Source organism: Microcaecilia unicolor, chromosome 10, assembly GCF_901765095.1.
Source record: "Microcaecilia unicolor chromosome 10, aMicUni1.1, whole genome shotgun sequence".
In the NCBI taxonomy this organism is placed as follows: Eukaryota; Metazoa; Chordata; class Amphibia; order Gymnophiona; family Siphonopidae; genus Microcaecilia; species Microcaecilia unicolor.
The window spans coordinates 14,596,854-14,621,266 of record NC_044040.1 but is presented as its reverse complement, the minus strand read 5'-3'; the positions used below and the strand labels follow the sequence as shown (position 1 = coordinate 14,621,266).

The following is a 24,413-nucleotide window of genomic DNA, read 5'->3' as shown; positions in this document are numbered from 1 at the left end:
TAAGTTCTTGTGCCTAACCGATAGGTGCATATATACCTGATTATTCTATAAAGGAAATTAGGCCTCTACATTCCTTTATAAAATCGGCATCACATAGATGCCCTCAATGTACCTAAATGTAGTGCACAGTCATAGAATTACCCCTCACAGTGGGTGGCTGCCCCGATGAAGGTGACCAGGACTGGAAGGAAAAATGAAATAGACCCTTGGATGGATTTTCTCCTAACTCAATTTCTTTCCTGTTCCAATAGTCCATCTTTACAAGTGTGGGGCCATGAGGGAGAGCTGTGGCCTGTGCCTGAAGGCGGACCCTGACTTCGAATGCGGCTGGTGTAAAGGAGAAGACAAGTGTACCCTCAAGCATCACTGCCAAGTACCAGATAACCAGTGGCTGGAGTTTTTGGGCACACAGAGAAAGTGTACAAATCCCAGGATAACTGAGGTGAGCCATTATCACTCCTTAAACTACAATGATCCAGTGTTAAGTGGTTTCGAGAAAATCCCAATTCAACAAATCTTGATCTGAAGCCAGACCCCCAGCAGAAATCTCTGAGCTGGAGTGATTGACTTTGAAAAGGTGGGTATGAGGTTTCTCTTGAGCAGGGGCCTCTGTGAAAGGCTGTGAAATCTTCCTTTCCTCACATTATTGCCTTTTACTACTGTACCTGAATGTAATTCATCTTGAACCACAACTGGAAAGATGTGAGCTAAATGCAACCTCATTACTTGTCATTTGGAGTTGACTTGCTTTTCTTTTTCTTAATTGCAAGTGCCTGTTATTTCTTTGAAATGGATTCTTTTTGGTATCCTTTCTCAGGCTAGCAAACCTGATAGAGCCTTGGTGTGAAAAGGCAGAACAGAACTACTCAAAACCAAAGAAACAACATAGGAAATGGAATCTTGTAAATTTCATGTAGGTTTTATGAAAATCTAGTAAAAAAGGCCCGTTTCTGACACAAATGAAATGGGCGCTAGCAAGGTTTTCCTCTGCTCCCCTGCAGCCACCCGTGTCCAGTGACCCTCCTCTCCCCCTGCAGCCAACCATGTCCAGCGACCCTCCTCTCCCCCTGCGCCCACTGCAGCCACCCATGTCCAGCAAACCTCCTCTCTCCCCTGCCCCCTTCCTGCCACTCATGTCCAGCGACCCTCCTCTCTCCCCTGCCCCCCAGCCACCCATGTCCAACGACCCCCCCTGCAGCCACCCATGTCCAGTGACCCTCCTCTCTCCCCTGTCCCCCCTCTAGCCACTCATATCCAGCGACCCTCCTCTCTCCCCTGCCTCCCCTCCATCCACCCATGTCCAGTGACCCTCCTCTCTCCCCTGTCCCCCCTCCAGCCACCCATGTCCAGCAACCCTCCTCTCTCCCCTGCCTCCCCTCCATCCACCCATGTCCAGTGACCCTCCTCTCTCCCCTGCCCCCCTCCAGCCACCCATGTCCAGCGACCCTCCTCTGGACATGGATCAGCTGTGAGGCATGTTTTTTTTTTCCCCCGGGTTCTGAAGTTGACATCATAATGGTTACGGTGATGTCAGCCTGATCTACGGAGCCTAGCAGACCAACTCGGAATGAGCCACGATCCCAGGCAAGTCAGAACGTTGGAGGTGAGAATTATTATTAGGATGTTTTCATACTCCTGGATGTTTTTAGACATGGGATGTGAACAGCCAGCTGCTGCGGACCTGAATATGTAAAATAAGTGACTGGTACTACAAGGTGGCCCCCAATTAGCACGTGGACCCCCTGCCTGATGGTATATCTGCTCTAGGACTCACAGAATGGTTAAAAGCCAGAAGATTTTTGGCAAACTTCAAACACTTATTCTGCTCCATCTCCTTCGGAGGAATTAAAAAATAATAGCATAGAGGGTCTTTTCCAAAGGTGAGGTGGTGTTTTTAGTGCACACTAAACGTTAGAGATGCTCATAGGAATATATGGGCATCTCTAGCGTTTAGCGCACACTTATTTTTAGCGTGCACTAAAAACGCTATTGCGCCTTTGTAAAAGTCCCACATAGTGACAGATGGCAGATAAAGACCAGCGTGGTCCTTCCAGTCTACCGAACAAGGTGACTAGAGTCGTAGCTGCTTCTCTGTGCAGAACATACAGGTTACCACCTCTCTGCCTTTGTTAAGGACTATACCTGCCGCTCCATGAAGGTCACACCATTGTAACCCTTGGAGCAGGGACCCGTTCTACCAGGCATGCCCCTCTCCCCCTCCCAGTTACTTTTGCTTCCCCCCCATACCTCATCAATCAATAACCCTTCTGCACACAATTGTGGGATAACCATAGGCCGCAGCTTGGTTTATTAGCATTTAAACTTTCAATTAACATCAGCAAAGGTTAACCCCACCCCCGAGCTACAGTTGTCAAAGCATAACATCAACAGCTCCCTCCCTCCGCTGCTCGCCATGATAGCAAAGCAGCAACTTCCACTTCCTGCTGTCACCGCAACTCTTCCTCTGACCTGTGTGGACCTCCACACATTTATTCCGGGTCACCTGACCCACCTTTAATGACCTAACTCATCCCCATGAGCCATTGCTTCTGTAGCTCGGGTTTTTGCCACTGCGACAACTCCAACGCCATTTGCCTAAAAAACAAAATTCTAGAGCAAAAGGAAGCCTCACCCCTTTTAAATTAAATGTAAGGGCGGGAGGGAGGGCAAAGCCGCCTCCGAGGATCAGGAAACGCCCTGAGCCTCGGAGGAAGCCCAGACTTTATTCCCTCCCAACTGCCCCACCCCCGGCAACCTCTCCTCCAATCAGTTACTCGAATCGGGCTCAAGGGCTGGCTGGCCTCTTTTAAGCCAAACAATCATTCCAACCTCTGACCCCGCCAGCCGAGTACACTGACCCACCCCCCCACCCCTCCACGCACTCCAACCTCCCGCCCAGAGCCTTCCCAATCGGGCCCAGAACTCTTCCACTGGCTGATTCCTCACCCTGCGTCAGCCAAAGGCCTGCTGAAACAGAAAAGTTTTCAAGTTTACCTTCAAGGATTTTAAAGAGGGGTCACTGCAGAGATGAATGGGAAGTGAGTTCCAGACAGCGGGGGAAAGAAAGAAAAAAGCAGTATTTCTAGTGGATTCTTAGGGCTGGGAAGAACGAGAGGATGATCGTTAATAGACTGGAGAAGCCTTGCCAGGGAGTAAGGTATTGTTAAACGCGCAGGATAATCTGGGAGACCAATTCTGAGTGCCTTAAAAGGAAGAAGAGCTTTTTTTTAATAGATTATGCGTTTTTCGACTGGTAACCAATGAAACTGAGTAAAGTTGTTACAGGTTTTGGGATCTTGCCAGGTATTTGTCACCTGGATTGGCCACTGTTGGAAACAGGATTCTGGGCTTGATGGACCTTCGGTCTGTCCCAGTATGGCATTAGTTACGTACTTATGTACTTGGGATTCTAAATGGAATGCTGCTACTCTTTGAGATTCTGCATGGAATCCTGTCACTCTTTAGGATTCCAGAATCTTGCTATTCTTTGGGGTTCTACATGGAATGTTGCTACTCTTTGAGATTCTGCATGGAATCCTGTCACTCTTTAGGATTCCAGAATCTTGCTATTCTTTGGGGTTCTACATGGAATGTTGCTACTCTTTGGGTTTCTGCCAGGTATTTGTAACCTGGATTGGCCACTGTTGGAAACAGGATCTGGGCTTGATGGACCTTTGGTCTGTCCCCCAGTATGGCAACATTTATGTACTTATGATGTATTTCTAGGATTGGTGTCACTGACGTTTCTGCTACTGCAGGAGTGTGGTGCAGATGTAACTTCCGTTTCCTTACGTTATTGAAACATTGTAGCCAGCTAGAAGTGCCAGTGGTTCCCAAACTGTGCGCCATGGCACCCTGGTGCACCTCAGCGAACTCTCAAGGGTGCCGCAGCGCATCACTTCCTACTTCCATCTCCTGGAGGTCCGGCATGTGCTGGATTCCTGCTGCTTGCTTCCTTCCCCGCCGCCGCTGCAGTGCTTGCAGCTTATATTTTCGGGCATCCGTGATTCACACAGGCACTGCAGAGAGTTCCCACTTCCGCGTCTGGCCCTCGCAACAGAAAGTTGCATCAGAGAGGGACGGACGCGGCAGACTGGGAAGGCACTGGAGTGCCTGTGTGAATCGTGGACGGCCCGAAAATGTAAGCTGCAAGCACTGCAGCGGCAGTGGGGGAAGGAGAAGGAAGCGGCAGCGATCCTGGACCTTTGGGAAGGAAGGTAGGAGCGATGCTGGATTTGGGGACGGTGTGCTGGTGTGAGAGGAGGGACCTGCAGGAAAAGGGAGACCTATGTGGCTGGGGGGGGGGGGGGGTGGAGACCCATCTGGCCAGGACGGGGGGGGGGGGGGGTGACCCATGTGGCCGGAGGGGTGTGGAGACCCATGTGGCCAGGCTGGGGGGGGGGGTGCGGAGACCCATCTGGCCAGGACAGGGGGGGGGGTTGTGTGTAGTGACCCATATGGCCAGGGGGTGCCACGGAGTCCCATGTGGCTGGGGGGGGGGGGGTCGAATACCATGACCCAAAAAAATTTGCAAACCCCTGCGCTATGCTGTTCCTGTCCTGGAATGTTAACATAGTGCTCCTTGCAGGCATTTCCATTTTTCTGAGCCCCCTCCCCTCAAAGACAGTCCTGGTTTCTGTCATGAAATCTTCAAGGAATTGGGTACCACTTGCAAGCAGCTCCTGGAAAGCGTCTTGGAGCAGGTGGCGAACGCTGCTTCCCAGCAGTTGTCAAAAAATATATATCTAAGACTAGACAATGAAAAGGAGAGAAGAGAAATATCCGAGGTTGCTTACTGTCTCCTGCATTTATATTGTCACTCAAAGAAATTAGAGGACCTATAAAACTGCCCAGAGGCAAAATTGCATATTTTAAAGAATGTCACACAGAATCTGTAAAGTCATTCCGCTGTCAGCAGTGGATATAAATTGAGACTGGAGGCATTTATTATGATACACCAGCTGCTTGGCAGTTTATGGCTGTTCAAATTCACTCTTCTGCATTCCAAGAATTTCGGGTCTGAACTGCTTGAAATCAGTGTTCTGGGGATGAAGAGGCAATCAGTTTTGTCACATCCAGCTTAGCGTTTCAAAAGTCCATGTGGCAAAATAGCCACCCTCAGGTTCTTAAGATTTTGCTGTAAAAACCTAAGTGAAAAGCTTAAATGGAGCTGTCATGTGACACAGGCACCAGATGAAGGGTGATTTGCCATCCCTCCTGGCTACCCAACTTTTGTAGAACAGAGATTCCCCTAGAGGTAAAGACCTTGATGGATTACGCATGGCCCTACAGACTGGCTGATTTTTAGGAGGGGGGGTCAATGCTTTTTTCTTTTTTTTTATAATGTCAGCTGCAATGGCTGAATTAAATTCAGATATTGAACATCAGTGCCCAGATAGCCCCTAATTCTATAAACTTGCATGCACAATTTTACGTTTAGCAGACAAAGTTTTGCATGCAAGTTATTGAATCGTGTCAGTTATATATACAATTTATTAATTAGCTGCAGGTTGGGTTAGCAGCAAAGTTTGGACTATAAAAGGTGTTAATTGGCGCTAATTGAAAATAATTACCAGTTACACGCTAACTGCCCTTAGTTTTCTTCAAATTGTGTGTGAAAAATCTCCAGTGGATGTGGGAGGGGCATGAGTAGGTCAGAGAGCTGCCTGGCACTTTCACGCATTAGTTATAGAAGTTACGTGTCTATCTAACAGTTAGAAGCAAACTTATACACCAGCCATTGAGCTAGCGTAACTGCTCACACCTGAAGTTATGGTAACAACTGCAAACTTAGGCTAGTATTCTGTAATGGCACTACGTGCGTACTTCCAGGGCTGCTGAGGGGGGGGGGGGCAGGGGGGGACAAAATTCCCCAGGCCCGGGCCTCCAGGGGGTGGGCCTGGCGTCGGGGTCAGGCCGCCAGCGCTGCAGTCCCTGGTCTCACCTGCCTGCCTCCTTGGCTCCGGGCCCCCTACATTCGAAGCAGCAGTCACAGATCACCTCCCTTCGGGCCTTCCCTCCCTGTGTCCCACCCTTGCGGAAACCGGAAGTTACATCAGACGAGGGCGGGACACAGGGAGGGAAGGCCAGAAGAGAGGTGATCTGTGACTGCCGCTTCGAATGCAGGGGGCCCGGAGCCGTGGAGGCAGGCAGGTGAGACCAGGGACTGCAGCGGTGCGGCAGCGGCGGGGGAGTGGCAGGGGGAGCGATGGGGGGTGGCCTTGCCCCAGGCCCGGCCTAGTCTCTCGGTGGCCCTGCGTACTTCTAAAGAACCTCAATATGGTACCACAAAGAGTATTATATAAATTGAATTTTGTTTGGTTATTCTTTCTTGCTTCTCTTAATATTTTTTTGTTTTATTTATTTATTTATTTATTTATTTATTTTTAGTACATTTATACCCCACATTTTCCCACTAGAGCAGGCACAATGCGGCTTACAGGGTTACATAAGGTTACAACTCATTGAGGGTAGAGATACAAAAAGACAGTAAAATGGGTAGAACATCTAATATAATAAAACGCACCGTGAACGTTCTAATGAGGACAACGTTCTGTGAAGCCCTGAAGCCAGGGTTGCCAGGTAGAATTTTTTTTTCCAGCCCAATCCGGGCCAGAAACCAGCCCAAAACCCGCCCAAACACAAACCCCGCCCCTGACACCCCCACCCCCGCGTCACCGGCCCCGCCCCCGCCGTCACCGGCCCCGCCTCCCACGTCATCGGGCCCGCCTCCCCGTCATCAGCCCCGCCTCCCACGTCATCGGGCCCGCCTCCCCGTCATCAGCCCCGCCTCCCCGTCATCGGCCCCGCCTCCCACGTCATCGGCCCCGCCTCCCACGTCATCGGCCCCGCCTCCCACGTCATCGGCCCCGCCCAAAACGTCACTAACCCCGCCCAAAAACGTCACTAACCCCGCCCCCCGCGGCCGAAAAAAATCAAAAAGCCGCCCAAAAAGCCGCCCGGAAGCTTAAAAAACCGCCCAAAAAACCGCAACCCGCCGCGGGCAAAAATTTCCCGCGGCGGGTCGCGGAAAACCGCCCAATTGGGCGGTAAAACCGCCCACCTGGCAACACTGCCTGAAGCCCTGAAGCCATGCCCTGAAGCCATCTGACGTCACTGAAGCTGTAGGGTTCGTGGATTCGTGGTGTGAAGCCTTCAAGCCAGCCAGCCGTCTCTGCCCCGCCCTCGCGAAAAAAACAAACAAATCGGGAAGCGAAACGTCAGGGAAGGAGGCGGCGCTCCCGACGTCTAGCCTTCCCTTCGCTGTGTTCCGCCTTAAGGCGGTTACACAGCGAAGGGAAAGCTAGACGTCGGGAGCGCCGCCTCCTTCCCTGACGCTTCGCTGCACGAACCGCCACGGAGGTAAAGTTAAAAAGAATAATAAAAAAAAAAAGGGATGCATGGATGCGAGGCATGGATGCGAAGGGGGGGGGGGGGGAGAAGAGGGCGGGCCAGGCTGGGACATGGGAGAGAGAGTGGCATGGATGCGAGGGGGGGGGGGGGGGTCATGGAAGGGCGAGAGGGGACTTGCTGGAAAAGGATGAATGGAGGCGGCAGGGGACAGAGGAGCATGGATGGGTATGGATTAGGAGGACAGGGCACAGGGAGAGAGGGGAATTACTGGAAATGGATGAATGGAGGGGGCAGGGGACAGAGGAGCATGGATGGGCATGGATTGGGAGGGCAGGACTCAGGGAGAGAGGGAAATTGCTGGATAGGGAAAAATGGAGGGGCCAGGTGACAGATGAGCATGGATTGGAAGGGCAGGACTCAGGGAGAGGGGAATTGCTGGATAGGGATGAATGGAGGGGACAGATGGGCATGGATGGATATGGATTGCAGAGCAGGCCTCAGGCAGAGAGGGGAAATGCTGGATAGGGAAAAATGGAGGGGCCAGGTGACAGAGGAGCATGGATGGGCATGGATTGGAAGGGCAGGACTCAGGGAGAGGGGAATTGCTGGATAGGGATGAATGGAGGGGACAGATGGGCATGGATGGATATGGATTGCAGAGCAGGCCTCAGGCAGAGAGGGGAAATGCTGGATAGGGAAAAATGGAGGGGCCAGGTGACAGAGGAGCATGGATGGGCATGGATTGGAAGGGCAGAACTCAGGGAGAGGGGAATTGCTGCATAGGGATGAATGGAGGGGACAGATGGGCATGGATGGATATGGATTGCAGAGCAGGCCTCAGGCAGAGAGGGGAAATGCTAGATAGGGAAAAATGGAGGGCCCAGGTGACAGATGAGCATGGATGGGCATGGATTGGAAGGGCAGGAGTCAGGGAGAGGGGAATTGCTGGATAGGGATGAATGGAGGGGACAGATGGGCATGGATGGATATGGATTGCAGAGCAGGCCTCAGGCAGAGAGGGGAAATGCTGGATAGGGAAAAATGGAGGGGCCAGGTGACAGAGGAGCATGGATTGGAAGGGCAGGACTCAGGGAGAGGGGAATTGCTGCATAGGGATGAATGGAGGGGACAGATGGGCATGGATGGATATGGATTGCAGGGCAGGCCTCAGGCAGAGAGGGGAAATGCTGGATAGGGATGAATGGAGGGGGCAGGTGACAGACAAACATGGATGGCCATGGATTGGGAGGGCAGGGCTCAGGGACAGAGGGGAATTGCTGGAAAAGGATGAATGGAGGGGGCAGGGGACAGATGGCCATGGATTGGGAGGGCACGGCTCACACTCTCTCTCTCATATACAATGTCTTTCTGACTCTCACTCTCACACACTCTGTCTCACACTGTATCACATTCACTCTCTATGTGCCACACAGTCACTCACACACTCGCTTGGTGTCATACACTCACTCTCACAGAGAATCTGTGTCTCACACACACTCTCTCTCTTGCCCACACACACACACTCTCTCTCACACTGTGTCTCACATACACACTTGCACACACTCTCATTCTCACACACACTCTCTCACAAACACACTCACACCCAGACTCACTCTCTCTCTCACACACTCACACTTTCACTCTGACTCTCAAACAGTCACTCTCACATACACTCTCCCAAACATACACACTCCAAGGAAAACCTTGCTAGCGCCCGTTTCATTTGTGTCAGAAACGGGCCTTTTTTACTAGTGAAGATAATAAAGGATGCATGACGAGGTTGATGCAGTCGGTGGTTTAACAAGTGAAGTCAAGTAGATGAAGGTGAGGACTTATTGCGATTGGTTGGATAAGCTTTCTCGAATAGAAATGTTTTTAAGGATAAAAACAATTTTAAAAAACCCATAAAAAATAAAAAATTAGGAGGTAAAGACCTCATTTAAACCTAAACCCCACTCTTTGAAACTTGTTGTTTCTTGCTTAGGGGGTTGGCCAAACAAGTCATCATAGGTCTTAAAAACCTCCTGTTACCATTGCTGACCAATAAAATTAAACTCTTTTGTATTCACATTAACAATAACTTGTCCAACAATCGTGTATGAAAAACGGCTTAGCTTGAGTAGTCTTGCTCTTAAGCTAATCCAAATGATCGTCTGATGGTTGTATTATGAAACTTTACTCCGACGCTGTCAAATGCTCAATGGGGAGGGGGGGTTCCAATGGGGTCCCGTTTTGCTATGGCTTCTTCCGGAGACCCCACCTTCCTTGACGATCTGTTAATTTGGATGTTTTCACAGCAACATCCAAACAAAATTCAATTTTCAATAGGAATGGATCCTAAGGAGCTTAGCCGAGATTGAGTGGCAGAGCCAGCCGGTGGTGGGAGGCGAGGATAGTGCTGGGCAGACTTATACGGTCTGTGCCAGAGCCAGTGGTGGGAGGCGGGGCTGGTGGTTGGGAGGCAGGGATAGTGCTGGACAGACTTATACGGTCTGTGCCCTGAAGAGGACAGGTACAAATCAAAGTAGGGTATACACAAAAAGTAGCACATATGAGTTTGTCTTGTTGGGCAGACTGGATGGACCATGCAGGTCTTTTTCTGCCATCATTTACTATGTTACTATATAATACTCTTTGTGGTACTATATTGAGGTTTTTTAGAAGCATGCTATTTAGAGTATGGTTCTGGGATACATCAACCTTATTTGTCGTTACTACGTGTGTACTTGCCAATATAGAATTCGCAGTTACTCCTGAATTCTATAAAAGTTGCTAAAATTGTAAGCACAAATTTGGGCATGCTTCCAATTTGCTTGCGTAATTGAATTGGATAATGAGCTAATTAGCGCTAATTGTCTTGTTAAGTAATTATTGGCACTAATTAAGATTAATTAAAATATACGTATGTACATTTAAGCATGGGATCTGCATCTATTTCACGTTTTGAGTTCAAAAAGCGGGGTGCGGAAATGTTTGATCGCAGGCTCAAAGTGGATTACATAAGTCTGTAGTGCAAGCTACAGTACAAGAAGAACAATTATACAAATTGAGAATAAAGAAATAAAATAACAATTAAACAGCAAAAGACAAGAGATAATAACAGGTAATTATAGTCCTCGGGTCTGAAATTTATAATAATAGTTAATTCTAGTTAAGTAAAACCAGTCTATTTTAATTCCAGAGTTTAAGTATGCATTGGGTGAAGAAACATTTTCTTCGATTTGTTTTAAATTTGCTACACTGTAGTTTCATCGCATGCCCCCTAGTCCTAGTATTTTTGGAAAGTCTGTTCACGCTTTCCAAAAATACTAGGACTAGGGGGCATGCGGTGAAACTACAGTGTAACAAATTTAAAACAAATCGGAGAAACGTTTTCTTCACCCAACGCATAATTAAACTCTGGAATTCGTTGCCGGAGAACGTGGTGAAGGCGGTTAGCTTGGCAGAGTTTAAAAAGGGGTTAGACAGTTTCCTAACGGACAAGTCCATAAACCACTACTAAATGGACTTGGGAAAAATCCACAATTCCAGGAATAACATGTATAGAATGTTTGTACGTTTGGGAAGCTTGCCAGGTGCCCTTGGCCTGGATTGGCCGCTGTTGTGGACAGGATGCTGGGCTCGATGGACCCTTGGTCTTTTCCCAGTGTGGCATTACTTATGTACTTAACACGTGTTTTTTTCTCCTTTTAAAGATGTTTTTGTCCTTTTATCTTTGTGTTTCAGATCATTCCTGTGACTGGCCCTCGAGAAGGGGGAACAAAAGTGACCATCCGCGGTGAGAACCTGGGCTTGGATTTCAGTGAGATTAAAGACTACGTCAAAGTGGCGGAAGTCAAGTGCACCCCCCTCGTCAAGGAATATATTCCAGCTGAGCAGTAAGTGGGTGCGCAAAATCACGCGGAAAATTGAAGGTTAGACCGTGGTCTTGTTACGCAGGAGAGGCCCCTTTGTGTTTGGCTTTCACTGTACAAAAACTAAGGGGTCCTTTTACTAAGTTATGTGACCGTGGGAGGGGCATGGGCGGATCAGGGACATTCCCAGAATTTAGGCGCAACGTTACAGAATAGGGTCATTTATGCATCAAACTGCCATTAATTGTGTGCCAGCATTCCAGGTTTCAGGTTTCAGCAGGCGTAAGCGCTCGCGTCAAAATTAGGTGTGAGATCCGCGCTAAGCTAGTATTTTGCAAAGGGCGCTTTGGGCCCGATTCTATATATGGCGCCAAAAATTAACACACGCTAGGCAACTACGCCTAAGCGTATTCTAAATACCGCACGTAGATTTAATGTGACTAAATCTCCACATCAGGGGTGTTGCCAGACTTCGGCGGGAGGGGGGGTCCAGAGCCCGAGGTGAGGGGGGCACATTTTAGCCCCACCCTGGTGCTGCAGACCCCCCCCCCCCCACCATTGCCGACCCCCCACCGCCACCACCAACTTTGATGATCCCTGCTGACAATCCTCTCGACCCCTCCCCTGCCGCCGTCATCGCCGTGGGCTACCTTTGCTGGTGGGGGACCCCAATCCCCGCCAGCCGAGGTCCTCTTCTTCCCGCGAAGGCTTCGCTCTTTCTGACATCCTGCACATGCAATGTGCAGGACGTCAGAAACAGAACGAAGCCTTCGCGGGAAGAAGAGGACCTCGGCTGGAGGGGATTGGGGTCCCCCGCCAGCAAAGGTAGCCCACGGCGGCGGCAGGGAAGGGTTGGCGGTGGGAGGGGGGATCGAGAAGGTCATCGGCAGGGGGGTCCAGGGCCAAATCTACGGAGGCCCAGGCCCCCGTGGCCCCACGTAGCTACGCCATTGCTCCACAAGTCCATCTATGAAAAGCTGGTGCAAATCCCTGCGCATAAATTTATGCGCACTGGCCTTTTACGAGCAGCGCTACCGATTAACATGCGCCGAATGCGAAGAAGCCTATAGGAATTGAATGGGCTTCTTCGCATTGAGCACACGCCAATCGGTAGCGCCACTTGTAAAAGGAGCCCTTAGTAGCCTAGAAATTATTATGAGAAGCACAAGAATATACACACCTATGCATTGATACGGAAATAAAGAATATCAATAGAAATCAAACAAAATAAAACATGGAAAAGAAAATAAGATGATACCTTTTTTATTGGACATAACTTAATACATTTCTTGATTAGCTTTCGAAGGTTGCCCTTCTTCTACATGGAATCTTGCTACTCTTTGGGGTTCTACATGGAATCTTGCTACTCTTTGGGATTCTACATGGAATGTTGCTACTCTTTGGGGTTCTACATGTTAAATAGAGAGGTGTGGTAGCCGTGTTAGTCCACTCTTAAGGTTATCAATAGAAATCAAACCAAATAAAACATGGAAAAGAAAATAAGATGATACCTTTTTTATTGGACATAACTTAATACATTTCTTGATTAGCTTTCGAAGGTTGCCCTTCTTCCTCAGAAGAAACTGAAACAGCAGCTCAGTGTTTAGAGTTTGGTAATGAAGGCCAGCTGTTAGAGTTAACCTGCTATAGACAGGAATGCACAGGAGCCTGGATTAGCCAAAGCTGAGCTTCCTATCTCTTCTTCTGCACGGCAGGATTGTCTGCGAAATGGGGGAAGCCAAGTTAAGCCAACATGCCGGTTACGTACAGGTGTGCGTGGGAGACTGCAGGACTGAATTCAGGGCCAGATCGTCACAGTTCTACTACTTTGTGGTAAGTCTGAAGTCAAAAGAAAGTGAGTGGATGACTTTCTATGCCATTATTAAAGAATGCATAAATCATAAGGGGCGAACTTATCTCAGCTTTATGATATTCACTCCTATCTGTTTTTGTGTTATTTTGAGGCATATTTTCAAAGCACTTAGCCTTCCAAAGTTCCATAGGTTTCTTTGGAACTTTGGAAGGCTAAGTGCTTTGAAAATATGCCTCATTTGTTTAGCGTATGGACATATATTTAGATTTTTTTGACAACCTTTTTCAGTCAACGGCTATCGTGTTATTTTGTTACAGATTCCTAGTGAACATTTATCAAAGAGGTTCATGTGTTACAGACACATTAGGAGAATCGTAGAGAAGAAAAGTTATACAGTGTACAAGTCGGAGAGAAGTTTTCTTCACCCGGCGCGTGGTTGGACTCTGGGGTTTGTTGCCGGAGAGCGTGGTGAAGGCGGTTGGCTTAGCAGAGTTTAAAAAGGGGTTAGACGGTTTCCTAAAGGACAAGTCCATAAACCACTACTAAATGGACTTGGGAAAAATCCACAATTCCAGGAATAACATGTATAGAATGTTTGTACGTTTGGGAAGCTCACCAGGTGCCCTTGGCCTGGATTGGCCGCTGTCGTGGACAGGATGCTGTAGCTCAATGGACCCTTGGTCTTTTCCCAGTATGGCATTACTTATGTACTTATGTCCTCTACTTGGCTCACTTTTATTACATAGAGCAGTGATTTAACCTATTGTGATGTCATAGTGGCTCATTCCACCAATAAGAGCCAACCTCATTAGTGATGTCACAATGGCTTGATTGTATAGAATGTTTGTACGTTTGGGAAGCTTGCCAGGTGCCCTTGGCCTGGATTGGCCGCTGTTGTGGACAGGATGCTGGGCTCGATGGACCCTTGGTCTTTTCCCAGTGTGGCATTACTTATGTACTTATTTTTACTATCTTGGTTTGATAAAAGATATAAAATACTTGTTTGATGTAAAAAAAGAAATAAAATTAAGGGAAACAAAAATTAGGAGTATTAATGATGTATAGAGCTTTTTAAATGAGCCGAATTTTTGGCTAAACTCACTGAGATTAAGCTCAGCTGTGGTTACAGCCTATACTGACTTCTCCTTTATTCCGTTTTAAAACAAAGTTTTTCCTATTGGTTGTCTGGATAAGACATTCTGGTGTGATCATATAGTTCCCTAGGCATCTGATATACATATTTTGTATTGCAAGATTGACTGTATTTTTGTGATTTTTGCATATATTTTTTGTCTCTCCCTCGGGGGTTCTTATTTTTGTTAGTGATTATAAAAGAATAAGCATTATAGAGACAGAAAATATTGAAAATGAAAACAGAAAAACCATCCCCCCGATATTCAGCGCTATTTGACTGGTCAGAACGAATGCTGACTGGTTAAATAGCGCTTAACCGGCTGTCTGCCGATATTTAGTTGGGGATAAGCAGTTATCCCCTGCTGAATATCCCTGGTTAGCGGCTAGCTGGTTATATAACTGGCTAAGTCTGAATATTGACTTAGCCGGTTATCTTTAAACTGGCCAGATATATAAACCAGCTATTCAATGCCGGTCACTGAAAATGGCCTAGCATTAAATGTTCAGGCTTAGCACTGACTGTGGGAGTTAGCCAGTCTAATTCCCGCAGTCTGAATATCAGCCCGTATATGGCCTATTCAGTGTGCCCATCTATATAAGCCAGTAGTCTTTTCCTCTCCCTCAGAGAACGATTGTGCTTTTTCTTGCTTTCTTGAATTCAGATACAGTCCTCGACTCCACCATCTCTGCTGGAAGGCCATTCCATGAATCCACCACATTGGAGCCGACTCTGTGGGTGCTGTGGGTGCTTGAGCACCCCCAATATTGAGAAAAATTCCTTGTATGTGTTCAGGAGAGGTCATTTCCATTGGGCTTAGCACCCACAATAATTTTGAAAAGTTGGCTCCTATGATACACCACCCTTTTCCTACAGAAATATTTCCCTAAATTACTCCTGAGTCCGTCCTCTTTCACCTTCATCCTATGCCTGAGGATACCAGAGCTTCCTTTCAATTGAAAGAGGGTCATCTCCTGTTCATTTATGCCATGGAGGTATTTAAACATCTCTGTCATATCTCCGCTCTCCTGCCCTTTTTCCAAACTATAATTATTGAGCTCATTAAGTCTGCCCCCTTTGCTTTACAACAAAGGCCACTGACCATTTTAGTAGCTGCGCTCTGGACAGACTCCATCCTGTTTATGCTTTTTTGAAAGCGTGGTCTCCAGAATTGTACTCAAAACTCCAAATGAGATTTCGGCAGAGACTTAAACAGATCCACCCTTGTCTCCTCCTTCCTGCTGGCCATTGCTGTTCCTATACACTCAAGTAGTGATGTGCTGGTACATTTTTAAAAATGGGCTCTCTCTCTGGGCATACCCTGTTTCCCCGAAAGTAAGACATCCCCCGAAAATAAGACCTAGTAGAGGTTTTCCTGAATTGGTAGATATAAGGCCTCCCCCGAAAGTAAGACCTAGCAAATTTTTGTTTGAAAGCAGGGCCGCCGAGAGCCGGACAAGGCCGCCCCCGGGCCGCCCCCCACCCACCCTCCGTTGCTACCGGAACTAACCTTAAACGCCTCCTTTCACCTTCACAGCAAGCAGCAGCAGGGCAGACCTCTCCTTCCTTCCATGCCCCGCCCTCATGGATGTTACATCAGGCGAGGGCGGGACACGGAAGGAAGGAGTGGCCTGCCGTGCAGCTGCTTGCTGCGAAGGTGAAAGGAGGCGTTTAAGGTTAGTTCCGAGAGCGACGGAGGGCGGGCGGGCCAACCCCGATGTTTTCCCGAAAAATAAGACAGCCCCTGAAAATAAGACCTAGTGCATTTTTGGGGGCAAAAATTAATATAAGACAGTGTCTTATTTTCGGGGAAACACGGTAGCGAATCCTGCAGTTTTTTTGGGGGGGGGGGGGGCACAGGGGTGGACTGTGGGTGGCAATGCATCCCCCCCCCTCCTGTGTGTGTGCTCTAGGCATACCTTTGCTGGCAGGGTTGCCAAATCCTGCCAGCCAAATAAATGGACCGATGTCGCTCCCCCGCTGCTGGTTTTTGGCTCTGAGCAGCATGCCAGGACTTTTGTGTGCGAGCATGAGTGAAAGTCCCGGCATGCTGCTCAGAGCCAGAAATAAGCAGCGGGGCTTGGCATCCCTGCCAGCAAAATAAAAGGGAGTTCAGGAGGGGGCATGAGCCCAAATTTTGGGAGCTGGTTGTTAAAATAGCCACGGGGAAGGGGGGGGGGGGGGTTATATTGCCAGAACCAAAGCTGAAACTGAAATTGTTGCCCTCCGTCCTACTGGGTCAGCCCCTTCCCAGCAGAAAACCTATCTCCTTGGGCTGCTCACCAACACTGCCCTCCCCCTAAATGTAGACCCTCCCCGGGCCTATCTTCAAAACCCTGGTGGTTTAATGGCCTCTTCAGGTCAGGAGCAAACCCAAATTGCTCCTGCCCCTGCAGGCTCAGACAAAATGGCTGCAGTGACTTCCCATGGCAGCCTTGCAAGACTGTCATGAGAAAACACAGCAGCCATTTTGAAATTGGAATCAGCATGTGCAGAAGCAGTCCCTAGTCGCTCCTGCCATGCCATGCTTGCCATTTTGACTGCGGAGCTGGTAGAGGCAGGAGCAACTCAGAATCGTTCCTGCCTCAAAGAGGCCACTAGACCACCAGACTTTGAAATGTAGGCCTATAGAGGGCCTACATGTGGGGGGAGGGAGGAGTTGGTGGGTGGCCTAGGGGTGGGGACCGGTTTTCTGCCAGGGGGAGGCTGGCTATGCAGGATGGGGGAGGGCCAGGGCAATACTTTCAGCCTATGGGGAGGGGGGGAAAGGACGGCACAGAATGGTCACAAGGTTGGAGGCAGAGAGTTTCAGTTTCAGCCGAAAATACACTTACACCTTCGGCTAAAACCGAAGCAAAGCCCAATTTGAATTTTGGACTGGTTTCGGTGCCAAAACTGAAATTCGCTCTGCTTCTACTGTTCAGCACTCTTCAACAGCATATGTTCATCCCAAACCCCTGGCACTCTCCTGAAAACAGCTCATGTTTCCCCCAACCCTCCTAACACCCCCTAGAGCAACAAGACCCTTCATCACAGCCTCCAACAGCAAAACCTTCTGTTTACACATCTAGATTCTTCAAATATTTTTTCATCCGTTTGGATACAGAAAGTGAAAGTGCCATGTTGCTTTGTAGCCTTTACTATATGAGACATGGGGTAAGGAATAATATATTGTAGAGGAATATTTTCGAGTTATTCCCCGAGTTTTCCACGTCATCACTGTGACCCCGTGTCGGGTCTTTTCGTCAAGGCTTATTCATTAAAGAACTGTGTTCCATTTTTAAAGGCCCGTGGTGCATGTATGAAATACACCACAATACTTACATTTCATTGTAAAAATAAATGTCTGATATTCCCGTGTAGGGAGATCATGATCCAGAAAATTCTCCTTGCAAAGCGTACAGCTTGACTTTATGAAAATATATTTTTTAAGACAGGCAATTTCCATTTCTGAATATAGGATCTCTTCTAACATGATAAAAAAGGGACAAATTCTCCAAGCAGGCAAGCCAAGTTTCTTAAATTCAACGATTCATGTGCTTCTTCTTGCAATGTGTTGTGACAATGGCATATTTCGGCATTCATTAACAGTAGATTACGATGGAACGCCTATGGGGAATGTATGTGATATCTGCACAGGTTTCTAATGAGCTGGTAATGAGGGGGCTTTTGAATGGAAGTGCTATCAAAAAACTGACTTGCTGCACCCATTCTTTGTTATTTTGGTTTGAAAGGCCACTTTTGTGAAAGCATCTTTCTTCTCTGGCTATGGCAGTCTCCTGTTAGTGAGAGATTTACATTGTTTTTCATTGCTACCCAATATGGCAGAAGTCTTGTGACAAGAGCTATTGACGATGGGGCATCTGTCTGTCTACCTGTCCCTCCAATCTGTATTCATGCTATTTATTTATTTCAACAATCAAGCAATGAGGCGAAATCAACACGGATTTTCAAAGTTTGAGGATCTTTAATGTAGTCTCAAATTCAATACATATAAGACCCGACACGGCCGTGTTTCAGTGTGTGAGCCTGCCTGAGGGGTCAACAAACCTGTGAGCATATGTTGGTGAGAATACAGGTGACATATGTTGAAAAAGGGTGGTCCAGTGATAAATAATCGCTGTGCCCTGTGCTCAGCACATACATCTCCACGTGCTTTAGGATGGCCACCACCGCAGCTGCCTGTGAAACTCGAACATTTTACACTCTCTCTTGCCAATAGCATACCAAGGAAGGGGCGGTGGGGGGTGGTCCATCCCGGGCAGGCAGCAAGGAAGTGCATGGAATAGTCACACGGCTGTCAGCTCCCCCAGTTCCTTGCCCCCTCTGACGTTACTTCCTGTTCCAGGGCAGGGGACCGGTGGAGTTGACAGCTGCACAACTGCTCTGTGCACGCCCAGGTGGTGGGGTGATTCGCTTTGAGGGGGGAGGGGGTGATGCACTTTAGGGGGAGGGGGCGTAGCGACGACCTGCTCCAGATGGCAGCCACTTAGGTACACAGCAAAGAAAGACAGTGGGATGTCGACCATGCACCCAAAGGAGACAGGACAAAGTGGTAGAGTCTTAAGTAGGTTTTAGTGATCAAGTACGCCACTGCCTCTCAGGGGCGTATCTGCGTGGGGCCACAGGGGCCTGGGCCCCCGTAGATTTTGCCCTGGACCCCCCTACCATTGACCCTCTCCACCTCCCCCTCCCGCCCCTGCCCGCCCGCCACCAACCCGTCGCCGATCTTTGCTGGCGGGGGACCCCAAGCCCCCGCCAGCCGAAGTCCTCTGTTCCGTGCAGGATGCAAGTTGCAACGCTTCCTGTTCTTCTGAGTCTGACGTCCTGCACGTACAACGTGCAGGACATCAGACTCAGAATTTGGAACTCAGTCTGACGTCCTGCGCGTTGTACGTGCAGGACATCAGACTCAGAAGAACAGGAAGCATTGCAACTTGCAGCCTGCATGGAAGAGAGGACCTCGGCTGGTGGGGGGGTTGGGGTCCCCTGCCAGCAAAGGTAAGTGACAGCAGTGGGGGAGGGTTGGCGGCGGCGGGAGGGGGTGGAGAGTGTCATTGGTGGCGAGGGGGGGTCTGGCAGTGGCGGGGGAGGTCCGGAAATGGCGGGGGGGGGGGATCGGTGGCGCCGGGGGGGGGGGTAAAATGTGCCCCCTCCCTCTGGCTCTGGCCCCCCCTACCGCCAGAGTCCAGATACGCCCCTGCTCTCACACACCATTTATTTCACCCATTTCAGCAAACACACTTACAAGAAGTTTGGATTTAGCTCATACCTTTTTTAGGTAAATCTCAAAGCGAGTTTACATTCGGGCACAGTAAGTATTTTCCTGTCCCTGGAAGGCTCACAATCTGTTTATACCTGAGGCAGTGGAGCGTTAAATGATTTGCCCAAGATTTCAAGGGACAGCAGTGGGGTTTGAACTGGATTTTCCTGGTTCTCAGCCTGCCGCTCTGATCATCAGGCTACTCCTCCACATGTTCTTTGATCTCAGAGAGACGGCAAGATGTTGTCTCTCTATGTTAATATAAAATAATAATACTCATTAAAAACTCCAGCATCAATTGCAGACCCACATTTCTTTTCTTTTCTAACAACGTGGACGTGATAAATTATTTCCGTACCCTGCTGAAACACGAAGGTCTTCACAGTCAGCCTAGACTGAATGCCATCATCCTACAGCCGTAGAAATGATCGGTAGCAAACTGACTTGGTTAGGAACTGGTTGATTGGAAGGTGACGGAGGGCAGTGGTAAATGGAGCTCCTTCTGAGGAAAACGATGTTACCAGTGGTGTGCCACAAGGTTCAGTTCTTGAGCCAGTTCTTTCTAACATTTTTGTAAGTGATTTTGCAGAAGGGCTGTCTAGTGAGGTTTGCCTCTTTGCGGATGATACCAAACTCTGCAAAAGGGTAGACACCCCTGATGGTTTGGTTAACATGAAAAAGGACAGTGAAGCTAGAGGAATGATCCGGAACAGTGCCGTAGTGGGGGCGGCTGGCACCCGGGGCGGGTCGCCGCCGCACCCCCCCTCCCCGGGTGCAGCGCGGCGCCCCCCTCGGCGCGCGCCCCCTCCTCCGGCGCGCACCCCCCCTCGGAGCGCATTTTACCTTACTTTGGCAGCGAGGGGCGGGAGGGCCGATCCGCCCACGTCGCTGGGAGCTGCGTCGGCTCCATTGGTTCCTTGCTCTCTCTGCCCCGGAACAGGAAGTAACCTGTTCAGGGGCAGAGGGAGCAAGGAACCAACGGAGACGACACCCCCCCAGCGGCGTGCACCCGGGGCGGACCGCCCCACCGCCCCCCCCCCCTTCCTACGCCACTGATCCGGAATTTGGCAGCTAAGATTTAATGCTAAAAAATGCAAGGTCGTGCATTTGGGCTGCAAAAACATGAGGGAACGGGACAGTTTATGGGGTGAAGAACTTTTTTGCACAAAAGAGGAGCAGGAGTTGGGTGAGATCGGATGTGATGATCTTAAGGTGGCCAAACAGGTAGAAAAGGTGATGGCGAAAGCTAGAAGGATGCTTGAGTGCATAGGGAGAGGAATTGCCAGTAGGAAAAAGGAGGTGAAGATGCCCCTGTATAAGACTCTGGTAGGACCTCATTTAGAATATTGTGTACAATTCTGGAGAATGCATATTCAAAAAGATATAAGCAGGATGGAGTCTGTTCAGAGGACAGCTACTAAACTGGTCAGTGGTCTTCATCATAAAGCATATAGGGACAGACTTAAGGGTCTCAATATGTATACTTTGGAAGAAAGGGAGATTTGATAGAGACATTTAAATACCTACATGGCATAAAGTTTTCTATTATATTTTCACTATCCATGATGTATTGTAAGCCACATTGAGCCGGGAAAATGTGGGATACAAATGCAATAAATAAATAAATAAATGCACAGGAGGTGAGCCTCTTTAAATTGAAACGAAGCTGTGGAACGAGGGGACATAGGATGAAGATGAAAGGGGGTAGACTCGGAAGTAACCTTTGGAAATATTTCTTCCCAATGGAAGTGGTGGGGACAAAAACAGTATCTGAATTCAAAAGATCTTGGGACAAATACGTAGGATCTATAAGGGAGTGATAGAGAAAGTAGATGCAATGGATGGGCAGACTGGATAGTACATAAGTACCGCCATACTGGGAAAAGTTAGGGTGGTGGTGGCCTAGTGGTTAGGGTGGTGGACTTTGGTCCTGAGGAACTGAGTTCGATTTCCACCTCAGGCACAGGCAGCTCCTTGTGACTCTGGGCAAGTCACTTAACCCTCCATTGCCCCATGTAAGCCGCATTGAGCCTGCCATGAGTGGGAAAGCGCAGGGTACAAATGTAACAAAAATAAAATAGATACTATTGGAGATTCTACATGGAATGTTGCTACTATTGGAGATTCTACATGGAATGTTGCTATTCCACTAGCAACATTCCATGTAGAAGGCCGCGCAGGCTTCTGTTTCTGTGAGTCTGACGTCCTGCACGTATGTGCAGGACGTCAGACTCACAGAAGCAGAAGCCTGCGCGGCCACATTGGTGATCTGCAAGGGCCGACTTCTACATGGAATGTTGCTAGTGGAATAGCAACATTCCATGTAGAATCTCAAATAGTAGCAACAGTGGAGGAGTGGCCTAGTGGTTAGGGTGGTGGACTTTGGTCCTGAGGAACTGAGTTTGATTCCCACTTCAGGCACAGGCAGCTCCTTGTGACTCTGGGCAAGTCACTTAACCCTCCATTGCCCCATGTAAGCCGCATTGAGCCTGCCATGAGTGGGAAAGCGCGGGGTACAAATGTAACAAAAAAAAAGACCAAGGGTCCATCAAGCCCAGCATCCTGTCTCTGACAGCGGCCAATCCAGGCTTCAAGAACCCGGCAAACCCCCCCCCCCAAACCCCCCCCCCCCAAACCCCCCCCCCCCCCCCCAATTTAATAATGTTCAATGGACTTTTCCCTCAGGAATCTGCCCAAACCCCCTTTAAACTCCGTAAGGCCAGCTGCTGTCACTACATTCTCCGGCAACGAGTTCCAGAGTCTAACTACACGCTGAGTAAAGAAAAACTTTCTCCTATTTGTTTTAAATCTACCACATTCTAGCTTCATCTTGTGTCCCCTGGTTTTCTCGTTGTTTGAAAGTGTAAACAAACGCTTCACATCTGTCCACTCTAATCCGCTCATTATCTTGTAGACTTTTATCATATCACCCCTCAGCTGCCATATGGTTTTTATCTGTTTTTATGTTTCTTCTTTGACTCCCACAAGCACAGTACTCAGTCCAACATGCAGGCCCTTCCTCATGCCCACTGGAGCGCTTCTCAAACAGCCAACAGTATAATCTGTACTTTTGACCTTTGAACTTTATGCTGAAATTCAAAAGGTTTGTGCACTGTGTAGGCTGTGAAACCAATCTCCAATCCTGTATGTATTAAAACACCTTGCCACGCCTCTGCCTACAAGACCGGGTAACCCCCGCAGTTATGACCAGAAGAAAAGGTGGGGAAGGGCTAACACTGAAACTTGCAAAGAAGTAAAATTAAGACACTGATAATATCTGATTTCTTTCAAGGTCGGTAGTATACAATCACGTATAAAAGTACGATTTTGCAGTTTTTCGGATAGTCTAAGCGGTATGATGTGTGCGCATGAAGCATGATAGGGACAGATACGATTCGTAGAGCTAGCAGAAATAGGAACTTTCACTGTCAGAGGTAGACTTAGAGATGAATAATAATAATGTAAGTAATGGCAAGTTGGAAATTCCTTTATACCTCTTGGAGGTGGGAAGACTTTGAGGCATCTGTTCCTCATCCTTCTTAGAAGAAAGCCCTACATTTAAATGCAGATGTTGGTTGTTCACTTGGGACCAAAGGGAAAGTTATTCTATTAAAATGCTAATGGAAGAAGAAACTGTAACTCCATGTTTTCATCTGTGCAGGGTTGCTTCCTGCTGCTGTTCTTTATAACAGGATATCTGCACTTTCAACACTCTCATTCTATCTTGATTTAGAAAATGAAGGGAGAAAACAGTCCTTTGTTCTCACAGAGACAGCAAGATGTTGTCTCCATGTTATGGATTTTGAGTCAGAACATATGAAAGGGAAGGGAAAGGGAACTGGGACTTGATATTCCGCCTTTCTGTGGTATTTTGCAACTACATTCAAAGCGGTTTACATATATACAGGTACTTGTTTTGTACCTGGGGCAATGGAGGGTTAAGTGACTTGCCCAGAGTCACAAGGAGCTACAGTGGGAATTGAACCCAATTCCCCAGGATCAAAGTCCACTGCACTAACCACTAGGCTACTCCTCCACTAGCAACATTCCATGTAGAAGCCTGCCCTTGCAGATCAGCAATGCGGCTGCGCAGGCTTCTGTTTCTGTGAGTCTGACGTCCTGGACATACGTGCAGGACTTCAGACTCACAGAAACAGAAGCCTGCGCGGCCGCGTTGCTAATCTGCAAGGGCAGGCTTCTACATGGAATGTTGCTAGTGGAATAGCAACAATCCATGTAGAATCTCAAATAGGGAAAGGGAAATGGGACTTGTTATACTGCCTTTCTGAGGTTTTTGCAACTACGTTCAAAGCGGTTTACATATATACAGGTACTTGTTTTGTTCCAGGGGCAATGGAGGGTTAAGTGACTTGCCCAGAGTCACAAGGAGCTGCAGTGGGAATCGAACTCAGTTCCCCAGGATCAAAGTCCACTGCACTAACCACTAGGCTACTCCTCCACTCATTCCACCAATAAGAGCCAACCTCATCAGTGATGTCACAATGGCTTGATTGCCCGATACTTGGCTCACTTCTGATATAGTGATGTCATAAGGGAAAGGGAAATGGGACTTGATATACTGCCTTTCTGAGGGTTTTGCAACTACATTCAAAGCGGTTTACATATATTCAGGTACTTATTTTGTACCAGGGGCAACGGAGTGTTAAGTGACTTGCCCAGAGTCACAAGGAGCTGCAGTGGGAATTGAACTCAGTTCCCCAGGATCAAAGTCCACTGCACTAACCACTAGGCTACTCCTCCACTCATTCCACCAATAAGAGCCAACCTCATCAGTGATGTCACAATGGCTTGATTGCCCGATACTTGGCTCACTTCTGATATAGTGATGTCATAAGGGAAAGGGAAATGGGACTTGATATACTGCCTTTCTGAGGGTTTTGCAACTACATTCAAAGCGGTTTACATATATTCAGGTACTTATTTTGTACCAGGGGCAACGGAGTGTTAAGTGACTTGCCCAGAGTCACAAGGAGCTGC

At 48.4% G+C, this 24,413-nt stretch overlaps 1 protein-coding gene across 1 annotated transcript in view; it reads left to right on the top strand.

Moving 5' to 3' along the window:
* Positions 1–24,413, top strand: part of LOC115478998 (plexin-A4-like) — a 950,498-nt gene that overhangs the window by 697,523 nt on the left and 228,562 nt on the right. The window contains 3 exon segments of the mRNA XM_030216702.1: positions 252–442; positions 11,080–11,231; positions 12,923–13,040. Coding sequence (XP_030072562.1) covers positions 252–442; positions 11,080–11,231; positions 12,923–13,040 — 461 coding nt within the window.